The 26,007-nt window shown below is 29.2% G+C and overlaps 1 protein-coding gene across 16 annotated transcripts in view; it reads right to left on the reverse strand.

The window, feature by feature from the left end:
• Positions 1-6,312: 6,312 nt before the first annotated feature.
• Positions 6,313-26,007, reverse strand: part of LOC106671441 (plasma membrane calcium-transporting ATPase 3) — a 118,758-nt gene continuing 99,063 nt past the window's right edge. For 8 of the 16 annotated variants that reach the window (XM_024227620.1, XM_024227623.1, XM_014402338.2 and 5 more), the window contains 2 exons: positions 23,738-23,873; positions 18,813-19,147 (listed from right to left, as the gene is read on the reverse strand). In XM_024227620.1, the coding sequence (XP_024083388.1) occupies positions 18,842-19,147; positions 23,738-23,873 (442 nt within the window). In that variant the 3' untranslated portion in view covers positions 18,813-18,841. Of the gene's footprint in view, positions 7,851-9,815; positions 9,881-11,483; positions 11,615-12,388; positions 12,933-15,522; positions 15,592-18,812; positions 19,148-23,737; positions 23,874-26,007 lie in introns of those variants that run through there. The other 8 variants (XM_024227622.1, XM_024227621.1, XM_024227624.1 and 5 more) reach the window with 6 other exon arrangements.

Below are 26,007 nucleotides of genomic sequence, written 5' to 3' on the forward strand. Positions count from 1 at the left end.
TAGTTTTTTCTTCTTTCCCTTTTTCATTGTACATATTGAACCTAAGAATCGATTCACCAAGTAATCACTTTAAAAACTGATTGTCTAATATAAATTTCATTTCTAGGCTAGCTCAAGAACAATGAGCAAGAATCATTAATAGTAAAGATTATTAATGATATTATTAGTCTGTGGAAACAAGGATCATAAGACTAACAATGTAAATAATAAAGAAAAATTGATGAAACAGGATTCTTATTATGGATAGTAAGTTTCACCCTCTGTACAAAACCTCTGATGAACTTTAAAATGAGCAATTAAAAGTAATAAAAATTAAAACCAGATATGAGATATTTAACCTAAATTATCGACCATGGTAACAACATGATACTAGTTGCTCAATGCGGTAGAGGTTAAGGATAAAAGAAGATTAAATCAACCAATATAGTAATAAATAAATAGTATACATAAAGTGTACTCTTTTGTTGGTATTTCACATAATTTTGAATGGCACTGTGCCCAATAGGTAGTGTGCGCCTGAAAGACAGTGGCATATGGTAAAGATAACGCTGCCTACAGGATGTTAAATAATATTGTTGATTACAGCTAATTTTTATTTTGTTTTATTTTAACATGGATATGTTTTTAGGCTTCATCAATTGTTTTGCATGACCATTATCGTGTCTCTGGGGAGTATGCATTGGTTGGGTTAGGGTTAGTTTAGGTAGGGTTATGCCATAGAGAGGTTAGGTTCGATAGAGTTAGGGGTTGTTTTTTTTTAAAGACAAATGACATGAAGCACAATAAAGTTCTATCGATATCCACAAAAATTTTAGGGAATTTTAAAACATTTACTTCTTGTGAAGCGTAATGAGTTGTTTAGTTCCATCTGTCTGTATGAGCGAATAGAATATTCTTTTTTGGTGATACTCATACTTTTGATCTTATGTTTTTGGACTTCATCAGTTATTTTATGTGAACGTTTTCACATTACTGAGTGTGCATTGGTTGGGTTAGGTAGGGTTATGCCATGGACAGGTTAGGTTCAATATGGTTAGGAAATATCCAAAAAAATTTTAGACATTTTTAAGACAACCCACACATTGCTTCCTTCTCATGAAGCATGATGAAGTCCTTTAGTGCCACCAGTCTGTTCCAGTGAACGGAACCCTTTTGATCTTCCCGGCATAGTGTTCAATAGCTAGTCTTCACCAACAAGACAGAGGTGTATAGTAAAATATAATGATGCCTACAGGATGTTAGTTAAGTAGGGTAGTTGATTACAACTAATTTTATTTTATTTTAACATGGATATCTTTTTGGGCTTTATCAATTATTTTGTGTGCCATTTTTGTGTTTCTGGGGAGTATGAATTGGTTGGGTTAGGATTAGGTTAGGTAGGGTTATGCCATAGAGTTAGGTTCCATAATAGGGATAAGGTTGTTTTAAAGACAATTGACATGAAGCACAATAAAGTCTTTTGATATCCACAAAAATTTTATGGAATTTTGGACAACTCAGAGAATGCTTTTTCCTCATAAAGCAAAATTAAGTCCTTTAGTGTCACCGGTCTGTCCAAGTGAATGGATATTCTTTTGTTGGTAATATACATGTTTTTGGGATTCATCAATTATTTTATGTGACCATTTTTGTATTACCGAGTGTGCATTGGTTGGGTTAGGGTTAGGTCGGGCAGGGTTATGCCATGGAGAGGTTAGATTCGATAGGGTTAGGGTTTTTTAAAAAGACAATTGACATGATGTGCAAAGTCCTTTCGACATCCACAAATTTTTTGGCTATTTTTAAGGCTAGCACACACATGCAATTTTTAATTGCACAACAGTTTCGAAACTTTTTGGTTCATTATCAACTAAACTGCGCACATTTGAGCAACTAAGTAGTTTAGTTGTAGGTTGTGATTACACATGCAACTAATATATTTCAGTGTTATACTGGGCTTCGTCGAGTTAGCTATTTGTGTGTTCTTGAGTTAAGGAGAAGGCAGAAAATGAAGAAAATACACGATATTAGTGTATCCTCTTCATCACCCAATATTTGAAAAAAGGGCAATTTTATAAATTGCATAACATTTAAGAGACAATTACAAGAAATATTGTTTTCAAAAATTATTATCAAATGAGTGTCAACTCTTCTGTATTTGATACATCCTAACCAAGATACCAAGCACACAAATAAATTATGCAATTGTTTAGTTTGTGACAAAACACAAACTGTTTAGTTGGCCAGATTTTCAGTTGCTTTCAAACCCTGCGCAATCACTCCCGGGACCAAACTATTGTGCAACTAAAATTTGCATGTATGTGCCTAGCCTAAGGCAAACCATTGATTGTTTCTTTTTTATTCTTGAAGTGTAATGAACTCCTTCAGTGCCACCTGTCTTGTCCGAATGAATGGATATTATTTTGTTGGTAATACACATCCTTTTGAGCTTATATGTTTCTAGGCTTCATCGATTACTTTTGTTGATCATTTTCGTGTTACCAAGGAGTGTGCATTGGTTGGGTTAGGTGGGTTATGGCCAGGGACAGGTTAAATTAGGTGGGCTAGGGCTTTTAAGACAACTTGGACATTGTTTCCTCCTCTTCAACAGTAATGAAACCATTTGGTTCCACCTGTCTGTCCAAGTGGATGTATATTCTTTTGTTTCTAATACACATACTTTTGAGCTTCCTGGCACCGTGTTCAATAACCACAGTCCCTGCCTGAAAGACAGTGGCATATGGTCCAAGTTGTCCAAGGATAAGATGCCTCCTGGATGTTAGTTAAATAGTGTAGTTGATTAAAATTACGATTTTCTTTTTGTTTTATTTTAACATGAATATATTTTTGGATTTCATCAGTTACTTTGCATGAACATTTTCGTGTTTCTGGGGAGTGTTCATTTGTTGGGTTAGGGTTAGTTAGGGTTATGGCCAGGCACGCATTAGAGTTTTTTTTTACAATTGGACACACATTCTTTTCATGAAGCGCAATGAAGTCCTTTCGAAACTAACAGAATAAAATATATTAATTAAGATCTAAGGAAATAGTGATCATTTCATGATATTAACTCCTTTAACCCTGCATTTTACTTACTTTTAATTTTTGATTAGGATAAATTACTTAGTACATATTCTTGCAGGTATAATTAACAATTCAAATTTAAGGTTAAAAAAATATATAAAAATTCAAGAAAGAATAAGTTTTTTTAAATAAATAAGTAGAACAAAGCAAACACAGGATATTTGCTTTAGCATATGCTAGTATGTCATTTAAAACAAAATATGATTTAAGTATCATAGTAGCTCATTTAAAACATTTCGGTCAGGGCGAAACTTACAAGTGACAACTAGAGTTAAATTTTTCAACTTGAAATTACATAGACAAGTACATTTTCATGATACCGTAATACATTTTTTTTTTGTTTTTCCAGGATTCATTTATAATTTGGCTAACAGTTTACTTGTTTAAGACAATTAAAAAAAAGCATTATCATATTTTTTTCTCAAATGAGTCTGCTATTCCAGGTTCTGTAAATCAGTTCTATGGTAAGTTCATGAAATCCAAATAATTAATAACTTAATTCGACAATTAATTTAAAATAAACTTAGATTATTTTATTACGTTCCCCATTAAAAAGTGTTACAGATGAAATGAAAGATAAATAAGTAGCTTGTTATTTATGTATACAAGAAAATGTAATCTGGGATTTGGGAAATATAAAAAAATTCGTGTATATTTTTGACTTACAATTGTTTTTTATTAAATCGTACAGGGTAAAGATTTGAGATATAAAAGGCACACTATAATAAAAATTGTAGTAATTATACTTGGGAGAGTTTTAAAATAAATAAATTTAAAAAAGCTTACATTGTTTGTTCTTGAATTGTGGTGTTTTGGCGTCTGGTCAAGTTTTACAGTTTGAATTTAAAAGAAAGCCTAAATTTTTTAAAAAAAATCCGTTAGGAAGAATTCGGGTGGGATAAATTCAAAATGGGATATATAATAAAGTGTTTTGTATACAGTGAGCATGTTAATATTCTGTATCAATATTTTATTTTGTTTGTACATATTACAATTATTATAAATGAATTAACAATATAAATACTAGTCCTTTTGACTAAATTAAAATATTATGTTTCAACAGTATAGTTTCACTGGGCTCAATTTAGGAGTAGGTCCACAAGGAAAATTTGCTGAATGTGACAATTTGCTAATATCTTCCTATTTTTTGTACTTTTTTTGATTTTTATTTTTTAAACGTGTTAAATGAGCATTGTGTGATTTTACATGTAAGTGGACCTAATCCTGCAAGTCTCTCAAATTAGGAAGTATTTTTCATTAATCATAAGATGTCGTACAGTGGTTTAATCTGAAAAATATCACACAGGGCAAATCCACTGAATTGTGTCCTTTCTACATAAAATCCCATTGCCCCATTGTCCACAAAAAAGCTCTCAAGCGTTTCAAACCAAAGAAACCACCATTTCTCAGAACAAAACAATTTATGTGCTTCAAGATCAAATTTTTTGGATTTTATAAAAAATTATCTTATTTTATAACACTGACAGGTACACATACACTTTTTTTCTGAAGGTATGCAGTTAGGCTATCACATAACTTATTTTAATAATCACGTTGTTTCTTTATTTCATTTTATCTCTGAATTTCTCTTTCATTCCATGTAATCAATTAATAATATCAATGAAAACTTTTTTACTGTATTTATAAAACAATGAGGTATTGAATTTAATTTGGACACAATTTAACTAATGTCAGAATGATTTTGATACGGCTAAATAATTCTCAATTCTTTCGATTCCGTAAAATCATTTTTTGTTCTGTACTGAAGACTATATCAAATTAAGTGAGCAGAAAAAAGAAAAAAAAACGATCGAAAATTTTTTTGTTTTTATATTCTGAAATCCATTAAATTGTGCAATTTTTAATAGCAACAGAAAATTGAGAAAATCATTAATGTAAATATATACTATAAATTAAGTACACACAAGCTTTTTCTTAATTTAATTTTTTTTTATTTTCAGGTAAAAGGTAATCTGTAACTTATTATAATTTTATTTATAACTATATACTAAAACTTTTAAGTTTTAAACATTAACAAATCTTGTTTAAAAGATGAAAAATAAATTAAGTACTGGATAAGGTACGAAATGTAGATTTTGTATACAACCAATTAAAAGTCGATATGATGAAAAAAAAAATTATTCAAACACAAAAAGCATAGGTAAAAAATGAATAAATAAAAACACAAAAAAGATGAACTTCTAAGATAATCAAGGCAATTATGATTCGACTAATGAACACAAAAGTAAAAAAAGTACTTAAAAATTATTAAATACAAATATTTTCTCCACCATTGTGAATGGCACATATTTAAGGATTTGCTTACTAACTCGGGGGGGTAGGTCTTATATAAACGTGTTAATTGGATGAAATTGTGGCAGTTATTCTCAATAAGAATAACTAAAATGCAATGACTTATTAGAAAGACCGACATATTCCCTACTACTTTTTTTACACCATTTCAATGATGTTAACGCCCTAAGATGACCATGACTTATTGTGTCTAACATTATTTTATTTACATCTATGTTTATAAATACATTTACCTTTTGTTTAGATATACAGATAAAAAAAAAATCTCAAAGTACATCCAAACGTGGTAAATGTATTTATAATTTCATCATACATACATATTAGAACAACAACAATATTTATAACATGAGATTGGCTTGAGGGTAATTAGCTGTTTAAATTGATTTAATTTTGTTAGTATATTCAATAAATTTATGCCTAATTACAATATGTATGCACAGTCACAAAAGATCTAATATGTGTGAAAAAAAATACACTACACATGTAAAATGTTTGCAATTTGTTAATAACAATGGTTTAGAGAATTATATCAATGAACACAATGAACTTTAGAGATAGTTAATAACATTTGTGTGTCAAAACTAATTAATGCAATAAACATTATCTAGTGTATATACATATGGTGTGTTTTCATACCTTTAAACCTTCTCCGAAGTTTAAAGGACACAGGTTATACTTATCATATCTATAGTACCATATAACAAGTATATCATAGCAATGAACAAACAATGCCATTTAGACTATAATTAAATAATATAATTTCAACAATAAAAGCAAATGACATAAGGCACATAATGCTGAGTAAATTCAACAACACAATCCTTGATAGAGCCTCATTCATAGGGAGGACACAAGCATCTATGGAAAGAAAAAATCCACACACAATTTCACCGTTACAAGTGGGCCTTCTTTAAATGTTTACATTATTATTATTACTTTTTTTTTTTTTACTTTTTCATCCTGCAACTTAACTTAGCATTTTTCGACACAACTGTTCTATCTAAAATGGCAAATTATATGCATGGCACATAATTGAAGCACCAAATAAATTACTAAATCCAGTGTCTGATTCACTAATTTTTTTTTTCCATGAAAAGACAAAGTTGTGTTTTTTTTAAATATTTTATTTATTATAAAACTAACGCGACAGGCAAACCACAAAGTTCTACAAAGTTGTGTTTTTAAGTTTAAATTTTGTCTTTATCGAATTATTTCAATCACATCTTATTGAAAGTGTTTTTTTTTCTCTTTTAAATCTTGAATAATTTGAAAACTTGAAAACACACGTTTGTTATAAATTTCTTTTGGAATAAGCCATCATGTTATTTATTTTTATTACACTTAATTGCACAATGTCTCATAAATTCAAATTGTCTTAGCCTGACGAACTGTTCTGCCCAATTTTTTCGTTATTAACATGTATAAAGGGAATATTTATGGAAATCAAATTAAAAGGAAGGATTTTGATTATTAAGTTAAAAAAAATCGCTATACATGTAAAATAATTAAAAGTCATATTTAGTAAAACGAAAGGGATGAAGATTAAATCTATACAGTTGGTCCTCATCCACTTTTAAAAAGTATTTTAGACTAAACAGTTTAATGATCGTTTAGAAATTTAACAATAATATTTATATATGTACATATATAAATATGTTAACAATTTTACAGTCTCCCTAACGAGTTTGAGTCTGTGTGAATGCGTGAGTGTGTGTGCCGAAAAATAACAAATCTTTGTAAATTATATTTTAAACATCTTATTTAAAAACAATTAAAGAAAAAATATTAATATTAAATGTTATATTACAAAATGCTAGCCTTGTTTTTTTTTATTTTTAAACCCTCTTGTTAAACTATTAGTTCTAATAAGTAATCCTATAGTTAAGAGAAGAAGTTTTTTAAAATTTATTTATAAGATAGAATTCTAAGCGATTAGGGAGACTGATAAATTAATGCAGAATATAAGGAGGCCATATAACAAGCAAACCCATCCCATGAATCAGAGAAGGTAATAGGGCGTAAATTGAACATTCTAATGTAAATAACATTCTACAAAGTTAAACAATAACCCTTTTACATAGTTTAAAACATCTTGTTATTGGCTATATTATAATGTACAATAATTACATGTACCAGACCTTAATACCCATGAAACAAACAACAATGGGTAATGGAGGCCTGTCTTTAGGCAACAGTGTATTTTTCATTTTTTTTCAGTTTTAAACTTTTGTGTTTGAAATATATTAATTTAAAGTAAATAATGACTAGACTGCTGTCTCTGTATGACTATGAGAGGAAAGTCGTTCGACATCGATTTCCGGTATCATCAATTCGTCGTTTACATTATCTGCGTAATCAATGGAAGAGGTCTGCGAGAGACGTTTACTAAAGGAAGTCTGCTTTCTGAGGACCTCTGCAAGCGACTCTCCATAGCGAGCGTCGAGACCCTGACGGAAAGCATTTACTACTCGTATCTGAAACGAAATACAATGAAGAGAGGGATTCCAATTTTTATTACAGTTATTTGTGTGTTGTAAAAACATGCTGGGACATACCCTTGTGGTTGTTCCGATCTCACCGCATGCCCTAATGCACAGAAGCACACAACTGCTGCATGCATACGAGCTGCTGCAGTTCATTTACATGATTTCTGTATCATTTTTGTCTTTTCAATTTTTTTTTTTTCTTTTAAACCAGTACAGTGAACATTCAGAAGACGCCTTGATATTTCGTATATGACTCATTTTTGCCCTGCTTTGTGTGTGTGAAATTTTTTTTATTTATTTATTTATCTTTTTTTGTGTGATTATATTTTTCGTTATTTACTTCCTAACCCAACTTTATGGTACAGGTCTAAAGAACTGATGTACTCACAAGCTGTTTTGTAAAACTTTTTTATACTTTGAGCCATATTTCTTTTTGTTTGAAAGAAACACTATTTTAATATATACAAAAACCTAGAATAATGTGCAAGATAAACACTCCGACACAGATAATTATATTTACTTTATACAATCAAGTGACAACCTTTTATTTACAATAACTAATTCATAGTTAATCCATAAATAACATATGAATTAATTACCTTAATTAACAAAATTTAATAATTAAAGATGATCTATTATAATATTGAAATAAAATTATGTATATATTTACATTAATTTGTTTTTATAGAATACTGTTTCTTTTTTTTTCACATGGAATCATTTATTTTTCTGTGCCCTAAATATAATTTTTACACTATGTTTACTACAATTTAGTGTTGTGGTATAAAATATAATAAAGAAAGAAACTTTTCTTATGGTCTTTTTTTATCTTTCAATAAATTTTGCAGTACTTTTCATGCTTCTACTAATCGTAATATTACATATGTCGTAAATAGTTAACCTAGTTTATTTATTAAATAGATTAAACATCGCATAAACGCATATATATAAACATATACATGTATGCTATGTGCACAATTGTATAAATATCGATAAATTATGTACCCCTTTTGGAAACAATTTTTGATTTAAAGTATTGACAAAATCTGTTTTTAAAACATTTGGTTAAAAAAATGAAAAGACACATTTTTAGCCAATTGTAGCATTATCAGGAACATTTTTTGTTTTAACTTAATATATTATTGAAAAATAAAAATACTAGAAAAGAAACAATTACATCTAAAATTTTATCTTATAATTTTAAAAATGTGTTTTTTTTTCTCTCTCGCTAAAGTAGCTATGTTTGATAGATCAGTACATATATGTACACAATGTATGATTAAATCTTTAAACATTCAGTGAGCTCTAAATTTTTTTCTCTCTTAAATTGCTGATTAATTAAATACGTGTGATGTTTATTATAATTTTTTCGATTAGCAACTATTTTCTTCATAGCGAAACTATTTTTACACTAGTGAAATAAGAATAGAAAAAGAAAGATTGTAAATTTTTTATGACGAGCAAATTCACAGACATACCATACTATATATAAATAATAAACAATATTCTTCCTAAAGGCTAACAATTTAAAAATGATAACAATAACATCAGCGACAATAAAACAACAATAAATAGCACCAGCAATCAAATTTTAGGTATATCTGGTTGAATCTACAAAATAAAACGTTTAGTTTAAGGTTTAAAATCTTATCAATTTTTTTTCTTTTTAACAATAACAAATTTCTTAACATTGACTAAAAAAATAAAAAGTTTTTTTTTTATATTACATAATATCCGCTATATGAAAATAAATTATATAGTTTTAATTTTCTATCAATGCACACATTTTATGAACTAAAGTTTTTTTTGGTAATATTTCACGATTTTTTTTCTCTCTCTCCTGCTTTATGAAATTGAAAATTCAAACTGTGGATGATTTGAAGTAGATGATTGAATAAACTCAATTTCTGTACTCACACTTTTACACTGTTGGATATGATGGCACAATTTTTAAAATTTTTTTTAAATTTCATCTTTCATTTGAACCGTCTGCTAATAGTTTACTATTTACATTTTTCCTGAAAAGAAATTCCCATAAATTAAAGTTTGTCATGTAACTCGTAATCAAAAATTACGTCCTTACCCTTACAAACAAGTTTTTTTTTGTTGTCAAATGTTAATTTTAATTTAAAAAAGAAATTTAACAAAGTAAATGTGAAAATTTATAATCCTTAATTAAAATCAATATAAAGATTTTTTTTTTTTTGAGAAATATATTGATTTTTTTTTTTTTAACTTCACGACGGTACACAATTTAATTTGTACACAGCAATAATATCTACTTTATGATAAAAATACATAAAAATCTTACAATTAAGCATTTGCACAAGTCAATTGTAACAATAACATCTATATAGTTTTTCAGTGACACAAATTGGCATACCTAAGATAAAGCAATTGGAGACACACTTAATTTTATTGTTATTATTTAAAAAATGCAGTGCATAATACCATTAACAGCCCATGCAAAATGTGTCACATTAAAAATATTAACTCCGAACATAGATATAATATTTTGGCAATGGTCAAGTTTTCCATATAAATATTGAAAAAAAAAAAATGTAAAAACTTTCTGTAAAAAAAAAAAAATCATTCAACCAGAATATTATATTTGTATGATCGAAATGATTAATATTTAAATTGCTTAACACTTTCGTTTCATCACAACAAAACTAACTTTAGTGCAACTTTTAACAATCTACTTTTATACACATCATCATAAAAGACAAGAGACAGAGTAATAAGCATACAGTCGTGTAATTCATTTAAAAAATAATATTTTCCTTTAAATATTCATTATGTATATGTATGTGTATATATAAATTCTAGGGGAGGTAGGGGAGAGGGAAATATGATCAAAATCCTGATATGTAACAAAATTTTGGATATATCTGAAAATAAAAAGACACATATTCATGCAGTCATTTGCTCTTCAAACTATTATGTACTTACAAACTATTGACATGGCATGAACACAGGTTTTTCGGGTCGATGCCAGTGTGTAGTGTAATTTGAAAGTAGCCATCGGTCGGAAAAATTTAATTTCGGCCGATGTATACTTTCCACTCGTGTTGTCACTTATGTGTGCACAAACATGCACACATATATACATAAACATAAAAAATATAACAACATATAAAAAGCATAGAGCAGACACATGAAATTACCTCACATGCTAAATAAATTGTATGAAAATTCTCATACAGCGACAATAAGAAACGCTCGTTTTTTTTTTGTTTTGTTTGTTTTTTGAACATTCATCACCAGTTATAATATTGATAGTAATGAGACAAAAATAAAAAAATAAAAAATAAAAGTGGAAAGGGACATTAACTAAATAAGCTACATTTTACAAATTGACTTAAATTATAAATCACATTGAATTCTAAGGATATCCAGAACATAACATTATAAATAGAATAAATGCTTTAGCACCCCTAACATGAACCCAAATAACACATATAACAAACACATTTGAACATTGTAATAATTTGAATAGTAATATATTGAGCTTAACAGTGACACGGCCGAAATGTGAGAAAGTAATTAAAACAAAAAAATTATCAGCACAAAGAGAAGCATATAATGTAAGCCGAACAAGTACTGTGGTTATTATACTCACAAAATAAAAGCGGACGTTAGCGCGACAGAATAGTGATAGTGGTCTCATGCAGTGCTTACGATGGGGCCACTTTGCTTTCATTTAAGGTAACAAGGTGATGCGCAGAAGGCCACGTATCCGCCACAAAATTCTGCAATACTCAAAAGTTAGGGCTAAAATTCAACAAATGTTTAATTCTTCATTTGTAAAATTTCAGTTCGCAAACAAATAATTGGTAAATTTATGCCAGTAGGAGAGGGGGCAGGGAGGTGGAGAAAATAAGGCGTATGCTTGATTTCGAAGAAAATAAATTGAGAAAAATAAAAATAATGGAATGTTTCAATAATAATGGAAGAAAATTACAGAAAAAGCTAATGTGAGACTTAAGAAATCATTACAGAATCATGGCAAATCGAAACAAATCGCATGGTTCATATCAGGTTGAATGCTAAAATATAAGACAAAATATAAATAGTAATAATATAAATGATCAAATAAAATAATAGTTGTGATAAAATAAATAACTTTCTATAAAATATTCTTAAAAAACAAAAGTGATAAAATAAAAAAGAGAAAAAATCAATATAAATTGACATCTCAGTTTAATAACATTTTTTTATCTCTTATGATGCATTAAAAAAACAAAAAACAACAGAAATATGTTATAACAATGAAAAACTCATTATTACAAAAATTATAATAATTATAATGCATTTTCAATACTTGAGAGGTGAAATGGTGGTCTCCATTTTATACTTTAAGCTCAAATTTACCTTTAGGTTTGACTACTAAATAATTGTGAATTAATTAAACCATTTTTTATTATAATAATTTTATGTATTCAATAATTCTAATACAGTAAAATATACGAAGACCACAATCTCACCGTTTCTTGTTGCTATTAAAAGTTTAATTTGAACATTAATTTTTTTTGCAGTATCCCAGTCCACTACAATAAATTATAAACAATAAAATACATCCAATAATATCATAGGTGATGCATTACATTATAGGTAAAAAATAGTGCAATCGAGTGAGGATACGCAGTGATAACAGAGGTTTAAAAGTTTCTAATCAAAAATAAGTAGAATAATTTTCCACCTTGAAGAACAATATGATGTATTGAATAGCTGAAGATGTCCGAGGCTTGGCGACAAATTGAAATAGTAGTACGATGCGCTCAGAACTAATCATAAGAACAATATTTTAAATAGTATATTTATAAACAAATACTCAGCTGATTAGTTATATACATATTCAATTTTTTTTCTCTGTTTTATATACAATTCGTAAATATTTGATAAAATAACACCTTATCGTACAGTTCTTTTCTCTTCTACTTATTACAATACCTTAATCACACTCACACACAGTTGTTGGGCAATTAACCCCCAATGTAATTGGGAAAATAAACAAAGTTATAAGAATTTGTGCTCTGAGAGGCCAGCTCCCCTGAATGTGCACTGCATCTGAAATCAACAGTATATACAATAACATTGCCTCCCTTGAAATCTTTTAACTAGGGGGAAAAAAGGTCTACTAGTACAAATATATGTTTGCGTGTGTTTATATATTTCAGGGGTGTGTATATAAACACAAACATAACATGGGTTATTCCATTGAGTTTTAATTTACAAGTGTCATGGTTTTTTTTTTTTTTTTAATATCATTACTCGTTAATTAATAAAATACCAAAGAAAATTAGCACTATTTTAAAGATTGATAGTGCAAATTGAACATCTTTATAACAATCTAAGAAGAGAAATGTGCAATATTACAAAAAAAAATTCGTACAAAATTGTGTATTTAAGCATTTACAATAGATTATTATAAATATGCAAATGTGGTATAATGCAGAAGCATTTTCTAATAACTAATTAGTAATGTATAACTATGATTGGTAATATAAGATTTTAGCATGTGGAAAAAATGTTTATAAATATCATACAGCTATGAAAAAATGCACCACTTAAATTACAGTCGCTTTTTTAATTTTTTTTTTTTTTAATTAAAAAAAATGTTGTTGACACTACTGCTGTAGACACTAATCAAACCAAACAACCCATTGCATAAAAACGCAGCAACCAAGCAATTAATTTTATTCATTGCAAAATTGGAATGTGTGCAAATGCACACAAATACTTAAAATAAGACACACAGCCATAAAAACACAAAAAACGGGTAATGGTGTAGGATATAATAATAAAAAATCGAAAAATAAATATGTAAATAAATTATTTTAAAAAAAACAAACAAAAAAACGCATAATGAACACTCATGTATGTAGCTGCACCATGCAGCCTCAGCAAAATGGAACAATTCATACACTCATTTCAATGCTAATTGCAAGATGTTCAAGATAGGCTTTTGTAAACCCCAAAAAAATGAGAAAATATTTAGTAAATAAACGGACTCTATAAATAAGTTAATTGTAATATTTCGCTAGCGAGTCAAAGCGCCCGCTTGCCATGCAAATAATTTGTGTAATAATATTCCCCAATTTACCTTGAGACATCATTAGCAGGTTTCCTAAACTGCAATTGCCCTCAATGCATGTGTGTATGAACATATAGTCGATTATATATTTAAACACACATGCAATTTTACGCACCACACATACAATATATATATACCGTATTTTTTTTTTCCGCTACACTGTTAAGTTGGACATTAAGTAAACATATTACAACGTATATATATTTATGTATATCATGTGGTATGAGTTAAAATTTTCAAATATTGTTAAGGCAGGGAAAGAGGTGGCACTGCAACACAATCAAGGATCGAATAGGACTGAAAATGTACTAGTCAAAATATGTAAAAGCAGATTCACTTAAAACAAACAAACAAAATCAAACAAAATAAAACAGCAAAGGAAAAAAATAGCTTGGGTACTATATGATGAATGCAAAACTAGACTTAACTGTAGCTTTCGTGTACTTTCTGTATAAACAATTCCTTCCTTCATTTAATTTTAAAACGTACATGCACATAAATTACACCTAACCACAATATATTGCAACATAACAAAAAAAACAATACATTGAGAGATAAACCAAATATTACTTAGAGATAAAGTATGTTTATTTTTTTATTTTTTAAGTTTACTATATAAGCAAAATTTGATCGTTATTGATTCATTATGGTCTAAACTCGCTGATTTGGTCTGAACACAGACCGAATTAATCTGTTATAACCAATTTTCATGTTTTTCCGCAGATTTTTTTTATATTTTAAATAACGACTGCTTTTCTCTAAAAAAAGGAAAACAATACACTTAACACCTAAAAAAAAAATAGTGGTTCTACTAGCAAACTGGTCGAGCTGTCTTCACATTCGTATAGTCTGAGCAGTTAATAAAAATAACAATAATGTGGGAAGTTTAGGTTCTGACAGGTAAGATCATTGTCAGCCTTCTGTTTGTTCTTACTTCTTTTTCTGGTCTTTCTTTATTTTTTCAACCTGCGGTTATTTGAGCGTCTTAACCTGTTGCTGCTTTCATTTAAGCATTTAATGATCAAAATGCGCTTAACCAGTTTGTAAGTAGAACTGTAATTTTTAACTATTGAATTGATTATACTCCATCATTTTTTTGTAAGAAAAAATTTTTGTCTAAATAAAAATATGCATAGTGCTTTAATTAGAGAGAAAAAAATGCATAAATTGTATAAAAAATGCAGGGCCCCTAACAAACAAGGTATATTAAAGAAATGTTTAATTAATTTTAAAATAATTTTATGAAACCTGTTCAAGTAGACAATGAATCTAAGCTGGCACAATTCATTGTTCTAACCAATTTTCCTATTGCATGCACTTTTCTTTGTTTAAAAATGAACGAAAATTTGACTATGTGGCTTTTTTTTCCAAAGTAACTTTTCCTTTTTTTTTTCATCAAAATATTTCTTTATTTATTCATGAAGGTATTGTTAATACATCAAAGTCATCATGCATATAGTTAAGGAAAGAAACACACTATAAGAGACACAGCAACAGCAATAGCATTAGCAATCACAAACTGCGAACGAGCGGACAGTCTGAGAATGTAGGAAAGTGTCTTACAGCTTGGTCAGTGGAGCTCTTGCTGTAGGGAACTGGAATCAAACGCTCTTGCAATTCACCACCTATCACCTTCAAGAGTAAAGGCCAATACAGCAGTGAGAAGATTGTAGAAACAACATAAAAAGGAGAATAGGGTGCTTTACTACTTAAAAATATTTCGATTTTTTCTGACCTTTTGCAAACCGAATTATAAATAATTACACCTTTTTTTTTTAATTTTTAATATTAATTTTCATTTTTTATTTACCATCTATTGAAGATGTTATGTTTATGATCTATTTATGTTAATGATTAATAAGCAATATTAATCATTAACATAAAGAGAAAAAGTGTAATTGTTTACAAAATTGGCTACAAAAAATATTTGTGTCAGTAAACTATGATGCTGTAAGTGAAAAGTATTATAAACATTAAGAAAGTCAGGAGGCATCATTTGGAAATAAAATTACTACAATGTGAGCATTATGGCTGAGATGATAGTGATGTATAGACAAGTAATGTGGTATTAACCTTTTCGGGACTGATTTTCGAATGGTAAAACGCGTTCCCTCGCTTATAGCCTTGGCCCAATTTTAAAACGTTGCTTATGTTGCAATTATGTTCAAAATTTGACAGTATGTTCCTCAATAAAAATTAAAAAAAAAAAAAAATGCAAAAATTACTGTGAACATAATGTAAAACTAGCCCCATTTGGTAGATAAAAAGCGAAAAATCAGAAAGACAGAAGGGTAAATGGTAGGACGGGTAGGAGATATTGTGGCCGAATTGTCTTCTAGAAAAAAGAAAGCGCATTTTTGCAAAGTTTGAGGGAGAGGACAGATTGTGAAAAGGGAGAAAAGAGTGATCCATTGATTAAGAAGGGAAAGGGAGGATGGCAAAAAAAAAAAAAAAAAAAAAAAAAAAAAATGCCGTGTCCGGCTAGGGCTCCTAGAAAGAAAAAAAAAACACGAGGGCGAGATAACTCGTCGCAGGGCCTGTGGAGTGTGCAAGCCCAAACAAGATATCTCGTCACTAGTCCCGAAAAGGTTAAAAAAAAAAAAATTAATAAATTAATCATATAAAAAAAAGAAAGAAAAAAGTGTTTTCAAAACAGTATGTCTACACAGTACAATTAATGAATTTTTTAAAAACTTTTGGTAGCTTTGGAGGATATGCATCATAACACAAATGTTTTCAAAATAAAACTGTAAATGTTCAGAACATAGGACTTAGAATAATAGAAAGAAGGTACAGAAAGAAAATAAATGTAGGATGGGAGAAAAATAAAAATTCAAGCTTCATTTTGGGGCCAGTCATTCATAACAATACAACATTCATCTAATTGATAAAAAGGTAAAGGTCAGGAGAAATGTTGCAGCCCCTCTTTCACTCCTTATAATGAACATATTAAAAAATGTTAAGCTGTTGCAATCTGAAACTCCTAATAGATGAGAACAGGCCAATTAAAAACAATAAAAACTAAGTAATAGTTTATTTTATCCAGATCAACAAATTATTATATATTAAAGCCTTTTTTAATATATATATATTATATATACTATTGATAGTATATACTCTTTACAATTTTTTTACATAAAAATATGAACACACATTACTTATAATTTTGGCTTATATAAAAAAGATAAATAACATACTTAGAATGAATAGTTTGCAATAGTTTTCTATCCAAAGAGAATTTTAAGTTTAGCCAAAGGTATAAGAAAATGTTCTAGCAAATTCAGAAATATGGAAAAATAGTTAGGTTCAATTTACCAATAGATCAAGATAAAAAAAAAGAAAGAAATTGGTGCATAGAAGGCACATTTTGTTAGTTGATTCGTAATTAAACCATTATCGATTTCACAATTGAAACTGAATGCGATAAAATTTGAACATATCAACATACAGTGGAGTCTTTTCAGATTGCATTAGCGATGTATATAATGTGATATTCATTTATTGCCAGGTATCACCTCTATAATAATGCAGACAGGTTACAAGCTAATTACAATAAATATATAAGAACTGCTAATTGATGACTTAACATCTAAAAAAATAATAATAATAAAAAAATAATAAAAAACTTCAAAGGTAACTAAAAAAATAAAGTACAACAAAAATACTACCACAATAGAGGAAGCATTAAATCTGGAACTAAATTGTAAAGTTTTTTAATTTTTTTTAAAAAGGTTTTCTTTCTTTTTTTAATAATAAAATAACTTCTAAATACAAAGGGCAATTTTAAAATGAGCAAAGAAAAACAAGACACAAAATACGAGTTAAAAATACTTAAGATATTAAGGAAATCAATTATGGCTATATACTGACTTTTAACAATCGCACTTTCTCCCTCATCTCACTCTCTCCCGCACGCACACTCTCTCTTTCACACTCTTTGTTTTTTCTTTTAAAATTATTTATGTTCCCTTTTATTGATGCCTTAATTTCTTTGATTTTTTTAAAAACTAATTCGAGTTAAATGCAATACAGGTGTATTTTTAGAACAGTTCTTAACAAGCTTGAAAATCCTATTTGTTTTTCTTTAAGCTACAAGATTATAAGACAAAAATATATACATATATTTTTTTTGTAAACAATATAGTATTTTTTTTTATGTTTAGCTTGTTACTACTTAAATTAATGAAATAAATTCTAAACAGTCCTCGTTATTAAATTGAAATATCTTAAACATTCAGTTCAATACTAACGTTACCCCTATTCTTCATTCTAAAGGTTACATATAGTGAAAACAAATGAAGAAAAGATTAAAATACTTATTATTTTTATCGCAAATATTCCACCAGTGTTAAGTACAATATAGTAGGTTTGATTAGAAAATATTCTGATATGTTTTGATATTATTCAGCATAGAAATTACCATTATTTTGATGTAAGTTAAAACAAAAAAAAGTTATTTAGAGGAAAGATTCATCTCGAAAAATTTGACCTTACTGAATAGCCTTGTAAACACTTGAAAAAAAAAAAAAAAAAAATGCAATCCTAGTTTGTGCATATAGATATATATGTATAAAAATGAGAAATTTTATACATATATAGGTATATATACATATAGATTTTTTTTGTAGTAACAAGAAACAAATGGGAAAATATCATTACTACTAGCAATAACAGTTAAAAAAAAAAATATATATTTTTTTCACTTTATTTACACAATTAATGAAATATTTGAAGAATATATTAATTTATTAATTTAGGCAAAGTTAGATAGCCATGTTTCATTTTAATGGGAATCACAACCACTGTTGATATTTTGCAAATAAAAACGGGTTAAAATGGGTGAAAAAAAAATCTTAAAGGTGTATTGTTTGTGTATTTAGGACTAAATACTGGTTTCATGGGGTATTTTTGATAAGTCTGTTATTAAACTACTCGAGGCAGTAACTGTGCGGCGATTGGGATCATTTGGGATGGAAAGTGTGCTGCGACTTGGTTTTGTTAAGAAGGAGTTGTTCATTGGCGTTGGAGTTTTCACAGGGTCCTCATCAATAAAGGTGATGTCTGACAGTGGTCTTGGGCCTGTGTGACTTCGTGAGCTGCGCAAACTGTGTAAACTGTGCATACTATGCACAGATCTGCGCTCTTCCAGGTCTTCTAGCGTCGACTTGAATGCTCTTATTACTCGGAGCTGGAAAACACAGGGAGGGCGTTGAAATTATCCCTGATGATTGCGTCTCTCTGAATTTTGTTGCCCATGCCACGATTTTTCCATTAACACACTCATACCAATAGTAATAAGAAAAAAGATAGAAGTCTGACAAATGAAAGAGCCTGATGAACTGACATACATACAGTTATATGAAGTATGAAAAATGAAGTGTTCATGTATGCTATGATATGATGTGAAAGACCTAGCATTTTTACAAGTTAAGACTGTATAGGAACATGCATACCCAAATTAACCACACCACTAAATTTACCAGAAAGGTAAATAAAAAAGTAGGAACGTGCATGACTTGCACGACTAAAAGAACGACGGATCAAGTGAAAATAGGGAAAATAATTGAAAGTATAAAGGCATCTCAAGGGACTTAAATAATAAGTCTTAATAAGTATTCAACTCAGTAATTATTATAAGATTGAAATTGTAAATCCCATTAAATAACAAGAAAATTTTGAAGTGATTCTTATTTGTAAAAGAATCAAATAAAAATATAAAAGAGGTGGAGCAACAAAAAAATTAAGCAGCAACATTCCCTCCATCATAATTCAATGCATTAATTCCTGCTTATTGTCATACAGAAATCTAATAAAAAATATTAAAACAAAATAATCAATTTTTTCTCAATTAACATGTGTAATGAAAAAACGAATTAATTAAAACTTCAAGGTATGGGAGAAGGTATAATAGATAATTGTTAATTCGGAATGAGAGAGAAGGAGAAATCTCTAAGCAACGGTTTAAAAAATAAATAATTGCGTGTTTACAGGTCAAAGTGGAATATACCCGCTCTGTTAGACCAACAGGGAACAAAAGTAACTTTTACAAAAGTACACCTTTTAAAACATTTTTTTTTGTATAAACAATTTATCTTCTCATTCATGCTAAAGTAAAGCATTAACTTTAAACATGATTCAATCCTATCAGAAGTAGTAGTAAGTACTTTGCAAACTAAAAAGTGGGATTTGATATTGATTTTAAATAAAATAAACTTCCATTCTCTTCTCTCTCACACACACACAGACACAAGCACAAAATCCTTTGTTCTTTATATAAAGTTTTCTTACTTAATTTATGCACAAACTGAGAGAGCATGTTCATATAAAACTAAAACACAAAGTTATACAAATTCCTTAATCAATTGATTTTATATGCCATACTTTTCTTACATATAAAACATCGATAATTTATTTTATTATCAACGTCGAATAAATTTCAAACATAGCATTAGTGCTTTTTCCACTTAAAAAAAAAATATAGTAGTGCGTGTTAAAATAAAATGTGTTAATACGAAGTGAATGTAGGTTAATCATACAGAAATGTTTGAAACAAGAAAGTAAATCAGAAACCATTCACACTATTAAGATAGTGAAATATACCAAAACTGAATAGTTTTAAATAAACTTTAATGGACTAAAAATGTAGTCAAAAAAGAAAAATGACTATCATGCAATTAATTTCAATGAAAAACAGGTCAAATTTAATAACGTTTATCAAAAAACTTATAAGAAAAAACACTGTACAATAAAAAAGGGAACATAATTAAAAATGTACTAGAAGAGAATAGATAATAAAATTGCTTACAACCATTTAATATTATTAAAACATATTAAATTCACTAGTTTCGTGGTCCGCTTGACCAATTAATATCATACAATTAATTAAGGTTTTTAGTTGAGGTAACAACCTCCCATCTCAACCACACCTTTTGAATTTTCCATCCTTTTTGCCATTTTTCAAATGTCGTGTAATCAATTTGATTCTCGGCAACAAAATGAAATGGCCATGGAGAGCTTTAGTGAAGGATACTTCATTTTAAACTTATTAAATTCACTAGTTTCGTGGTCCGCTTGACCAATTAATATCATACGATTAATTAAGGTTGAAAGGTGAAAGGTAAAAAATTGTTGGTGTCTGAGTGGATCGAGGTCACGATAGCTCAAGTGGTAGAGCAGCAACGTATCTAGCCGAAGATCGTGGGTTTGAATCCGCTCGTGCCACTGACTTTTTTATCTCAACTAAAAACCTTAATTATTAAAACATTGGACAAATTCGGAACTGAAAAAAAGTTTTTTATTGAAGGCTATATAATGAGATATGACAAGATAATCTAGAAATGGGTAAAATGGGAAAGCAGACAAATTCATTTATAAAAGTATAAGTGACTTGAAATTAATTGGTAGAGATGAGAAGAAAACAGAAAAAGAAAACAAATTACATTTAAAAAAACTTTACACTGTTTTAAATCCTTCATTATCTCTAATCGTAGAATTTTCCTCTTAATTTGAAAAATATACATAGTAATTTATAAAACGAATTTTACCGTACGAATACATGAGAAATGAATAAAACTAGAAAGGGTTTTCTTACTATAAGATTAAGAATAGCCATTTACTTAGACAGCCTCTGGCACTGAGGAAAATTATGGCATCGGTAAAGTCCAGAGTCGATTGTGATTGCATTAGGGCCGTCAGACATTGGGGAAAATAAAACTACCAGGGCAATGAAGTGGCTGAAAAAATTGACCAAGGAAAGCTAGATGAGGGCACCTATTGGCCTTGAACACTTTTGTGGTTCAAACTGGCAAAACTGTGAATCCATCAGACGATGGATAAGTCCTCCATTCAATGTCCTGCCTGGACAGAGGCATGCAAAAGAATTCATACAAGGGCCATCGCAGAAACTAAACGCAGAACTAATAAATCTAGGATGTGTTAGAACTAGAATAATAGTTGGGACTGCTGACTCCGAAGGCAAATGTAGGCCAAGATACTCCTTGGAGAGGAAAAGCATGAGCCTGAAGGATACACATGGGAGTCTGAAAAAGTTTTGAGATCTGGTAAAAAACCTTAAACTTAATGAGGAGCTTGAGACCAACACTGGTCGTGGTGCACAGGTTTTAAAGAGGCCGACGCCTTTAATATTTAATTTTTCACTGTAAGATTGCAGTTGAATGAAACAACGTAAGAATTGATGGGGTGAAATCAAAATGCTAACTGCATAACATGATCTGTATTTATGCTTTTAATGTTTTTAAATTCATTCGGCTTTTGAACTGAACACATTTAACTGTTGCTTTAATATAAAAGATATTTAAGATAAAAATAACGCCTCAACAGTTTTAATGAGGAAGTTCTGTGAATATTTGCTTAATGAATACAGTTAACCTACAATGATGCAATTAGTATAAAGTAACATTACATAGTAGAAAGAACACAGTGTTTTTTTTTTGTTCCTCTCCTTTTGAAAATATGAATAAATTGTTTTAACGGTCTAATGACAATTTGCTGCAAATAATTTCTAAGTATTCTGTTCTGATTCAGTTTTGGTGTATTTCAAAAATATGAACAATTATTTAAGAGAACATGCTTCTTAACAGTAAATCTTGAATTCACATGGTTAACAACATAAAGAATAAACAATTTCCGGTAGAAATCATGATAAAGAAAGTTTCAAAGAACACAATTAATAATTAACACTTGAGTAATATATGTATGAACATATTTTATACATGCATATCCATACACAATTATATAATATATATAGTATACTATATAGTGTATATGTATATGTATATATTTATTTTATTATATAAGCTAACAAATAACAACTGGATTAGAAAAATAATCTCAGGTAAAAAGCATAAATATATTGTAATATATAAGTATGCAATCATGCAGAAGCAATAGATACATGTAATACAGATTAAAAAAAGAAAAAAAAAGAGTACTAAAATACATTATTATAATAATTTTAAAAAGGTTATGAATTCTATTTAACTTAAATAGATTTTGGACATGTTAAATCGTTTTGTATATAGCAATTTTATGAGAAAAAAAAGAAGATAATTCAGACCCCCCTCCAAATGATATCAAATTGTTATATGAAATCATGTTGCTAAAAATAAAAAAAAAAGAAGGAAAATGGTAAATAATCGAGTGCATACAATTTGTGTACTGAGTGTGTGTGTGTAAAGTATACAAGGTAGTATAGATTTACTTTCATTACCATACACGCGCACACACACTCACAACACACACACGTACACACACAACTTTCTCATGCCTACCTCCACCAGGTTAATATTTAGAATTCATACAATCCTCCTTAAAATATAGAAAGGATGTAAGGATGTGGGAGGTTTTTTTTTTCTTTTTCGGAATGTGGATTTAGAGTTCAATGGCAATTAGTACAATTTTAGTTTCAATAGTTGTCTCCCTAGAAATGATAAAAACTATAAAATTTCTTATATTTCAACAAAGATACATATGACTATAATAAAACCTTTGACAATCAGTTAAGTCAATGATTTCTAAGACTATATGCAATGGAATTTTAAAATGATGGAAAAATAATAATTAAAAAATAATAATAAAAGGTATAATGAAAGAGATAAAACTGGGAAGGGGAAACGGTAAATTTTATCTGCATAACTGAATAGAACAGTTAGTTGATTATTGCATTACACCTGAGACTATACTTGTTAAGAGTAGATATTTAAGGTTTTTTCATTAAAGGGAATTGTTAAAATTCTAATGTAATAATTAACAATTTTACCTGAGTTTGCAACCTAGTTAGTCCCCTTATCCACAAAATTTGTCCGGCTCTAGGTTTCTTGTCACTATCTGGATCAAATTTTTCCTCACCTAAATGCATTGTTTCTGCATATTCATCAGGGTGTCCTCTGCCCCATCTAAAGTTTCAATACAAAATTATAAATAATCATATATGAAAGATCGATATTATAAATGGGGTAAGCATTTAAAGTAAAGTACTAAGTTTTTTAAATTTTTATTTACATATCTGGCAAAAGCCACTGGATGAACTGAGGAAAAAAGGATACTTGAAATTTATCACTGCCTTGAACCGATAGCTGATATTGATGTCAGCCTTAATATTATAATTGTAAACAAAAAATCAAGCATAAGGCAAATTTGAAAGAAAAACACTCAGTTCCTTCGTCAAATTTTTGCAGGATCTACTTCATCAGGATTTTGAAACCATTTATAATCATTAAGTGCTAAGAAAGAAAGGTTACAAATGTGGGATTACGGGTTTTAATTAATCTTTTCCCTGGTGATACTAGGTCAAAAAATATCGAGTGTTCTTGTTGTTCTTCAATGAGACCTAGGGGCCAAGAAAAAAATATAATTGTTTAAAATATTCTTTTTCTGCTTTTGTTGAGCATTGCAGGTTATAGCTCAACGTTGCTCAGTCAGAAATGATATATTTCAATGATGATAGCCATATGAAATAGCCGTCAAAAAAATTTGATTATAGCGACTGCAAAGTACATTAAAGTACTTTTTTCATACTAAGACACAAAGTTTTTCACACACAAACTAACTTATTACCTTATCCTAAATCATATCTGTCCGATAGGTTCTTTTAAGTACGAACCTAAACCTCCTTCACCCTTATCTATTATGCATAAGTGGGTGTTTTGCAAGGCAACATGCTTGGTCCGAGTCACTATATACTACTGGGCACTCTCGACACGACACGCAAGAATGGCACAATTACACAGAAGACAAACACTTTGAGCCCTGAAGATGATCTCAATAAAGATCGAAACGTTGGCACGATAAAGAAAATATTTTTCTGAAACCTACGTCACACTAGACCGCATCTCACGATTTCTAAATAAAAAAACTATATACTACATTCTATCAATCCAGATTCTCCTCACATATAATACTGTTATCCTTTCTGCAAACCAAAACTGAGTGGTCTTCATAAACCTCCAAGACAATCTGTTTTGAAAAACCTTTCAAGATACGGAGGATCAGACTCAACAAACCACCCTTCATTGGCCTATCTGTTCCTCTCTCACCAGTGCGTCCACTATTTGGGATTTTACATCACCTACGAATTTGGAACTCCACGGTCGAATAAAAGAGAGAGAGAAAAAAAAAACTGGTGGTATTAACTGGTCAAAATGATGACATGTTGAAACTCTCACTACAAGACAAATGCTTCATCTACAACAATACTGCAACAAATCTGGATGTGGAATGGAACTGTGGGATTCAACCAATTCCAACCTATAAAGATTCTAATATGGTCCAAAATCCTTTAAACTACTGCCCAAGGTGATGTGGTATGAATGTAATTAATGGATTACTTCTTCCCTGTTATAATGTTATAATACAAAATTTAGAGAGAATTTTTTTTTTAATTCACAAAATTATGTTGAACCTGCACTAAGCCACTTACTAGGTCCATCTATTACTCAAACACGATTTTACTTTGTGCCATCTTCACTGAGGAACTGTTCGTGCCAATTTGATCTAACACTCGCCATTATAAATGACAAAACTGACTTAATTTATTATAATTATATGAGTTATTATTATCAAAATTTGAGCAAGTATATGGTGTAGACTGTTTGTTAAATTTTCATAAATCTTACAATTGGTTTACTGGTTCTGGTTCTTGGTTAGTAGTTAAGTGCCATGTGAAGAGTCAATATTGTCTTCTCCAACCTAGATTTTCTTGAATCTTCTTCTTTCTTAGTCTTAGAGACAGCAATGGCTAAGTAGTTAGGGCATCCAACTCATATTTACCACGCTAGTGGTTCTGTGTTCAAATCCTAGCAGAGCCCATGGTTTTTTAATTGATTATATTGGGTTGTCCGGAAAATAATGCAGGATTTTGGTATTAAACAAAAAAAAAGAAACTAGTTACTTTAAAGCAATGTTCTTTAATCAAAATAATTTCCCATACTCTCAATACATTTCTCCCAACGTGTTGGTAACTTATTAATTCCGTCTGAGTAGAATTCAGAATTTTTAGAATTGATAAAGTCAATAAATGCATTTTCCAGT

Source organism: Cimex lectularius, unplaced genomic scaffold, assembly GCF_000648675.2.
Source record: "Cimex lectularius strain Harlan isolate CLEC.00 unplaced genomic scaffold, Clec_2.1 scaffold160, whole genome shotgun sequence".
NCBI lineage: Eukaryota > Metazoa > Arthropoda > Insecta > Hemiptera > Cimicidae > Cimex > Cimex lectularius.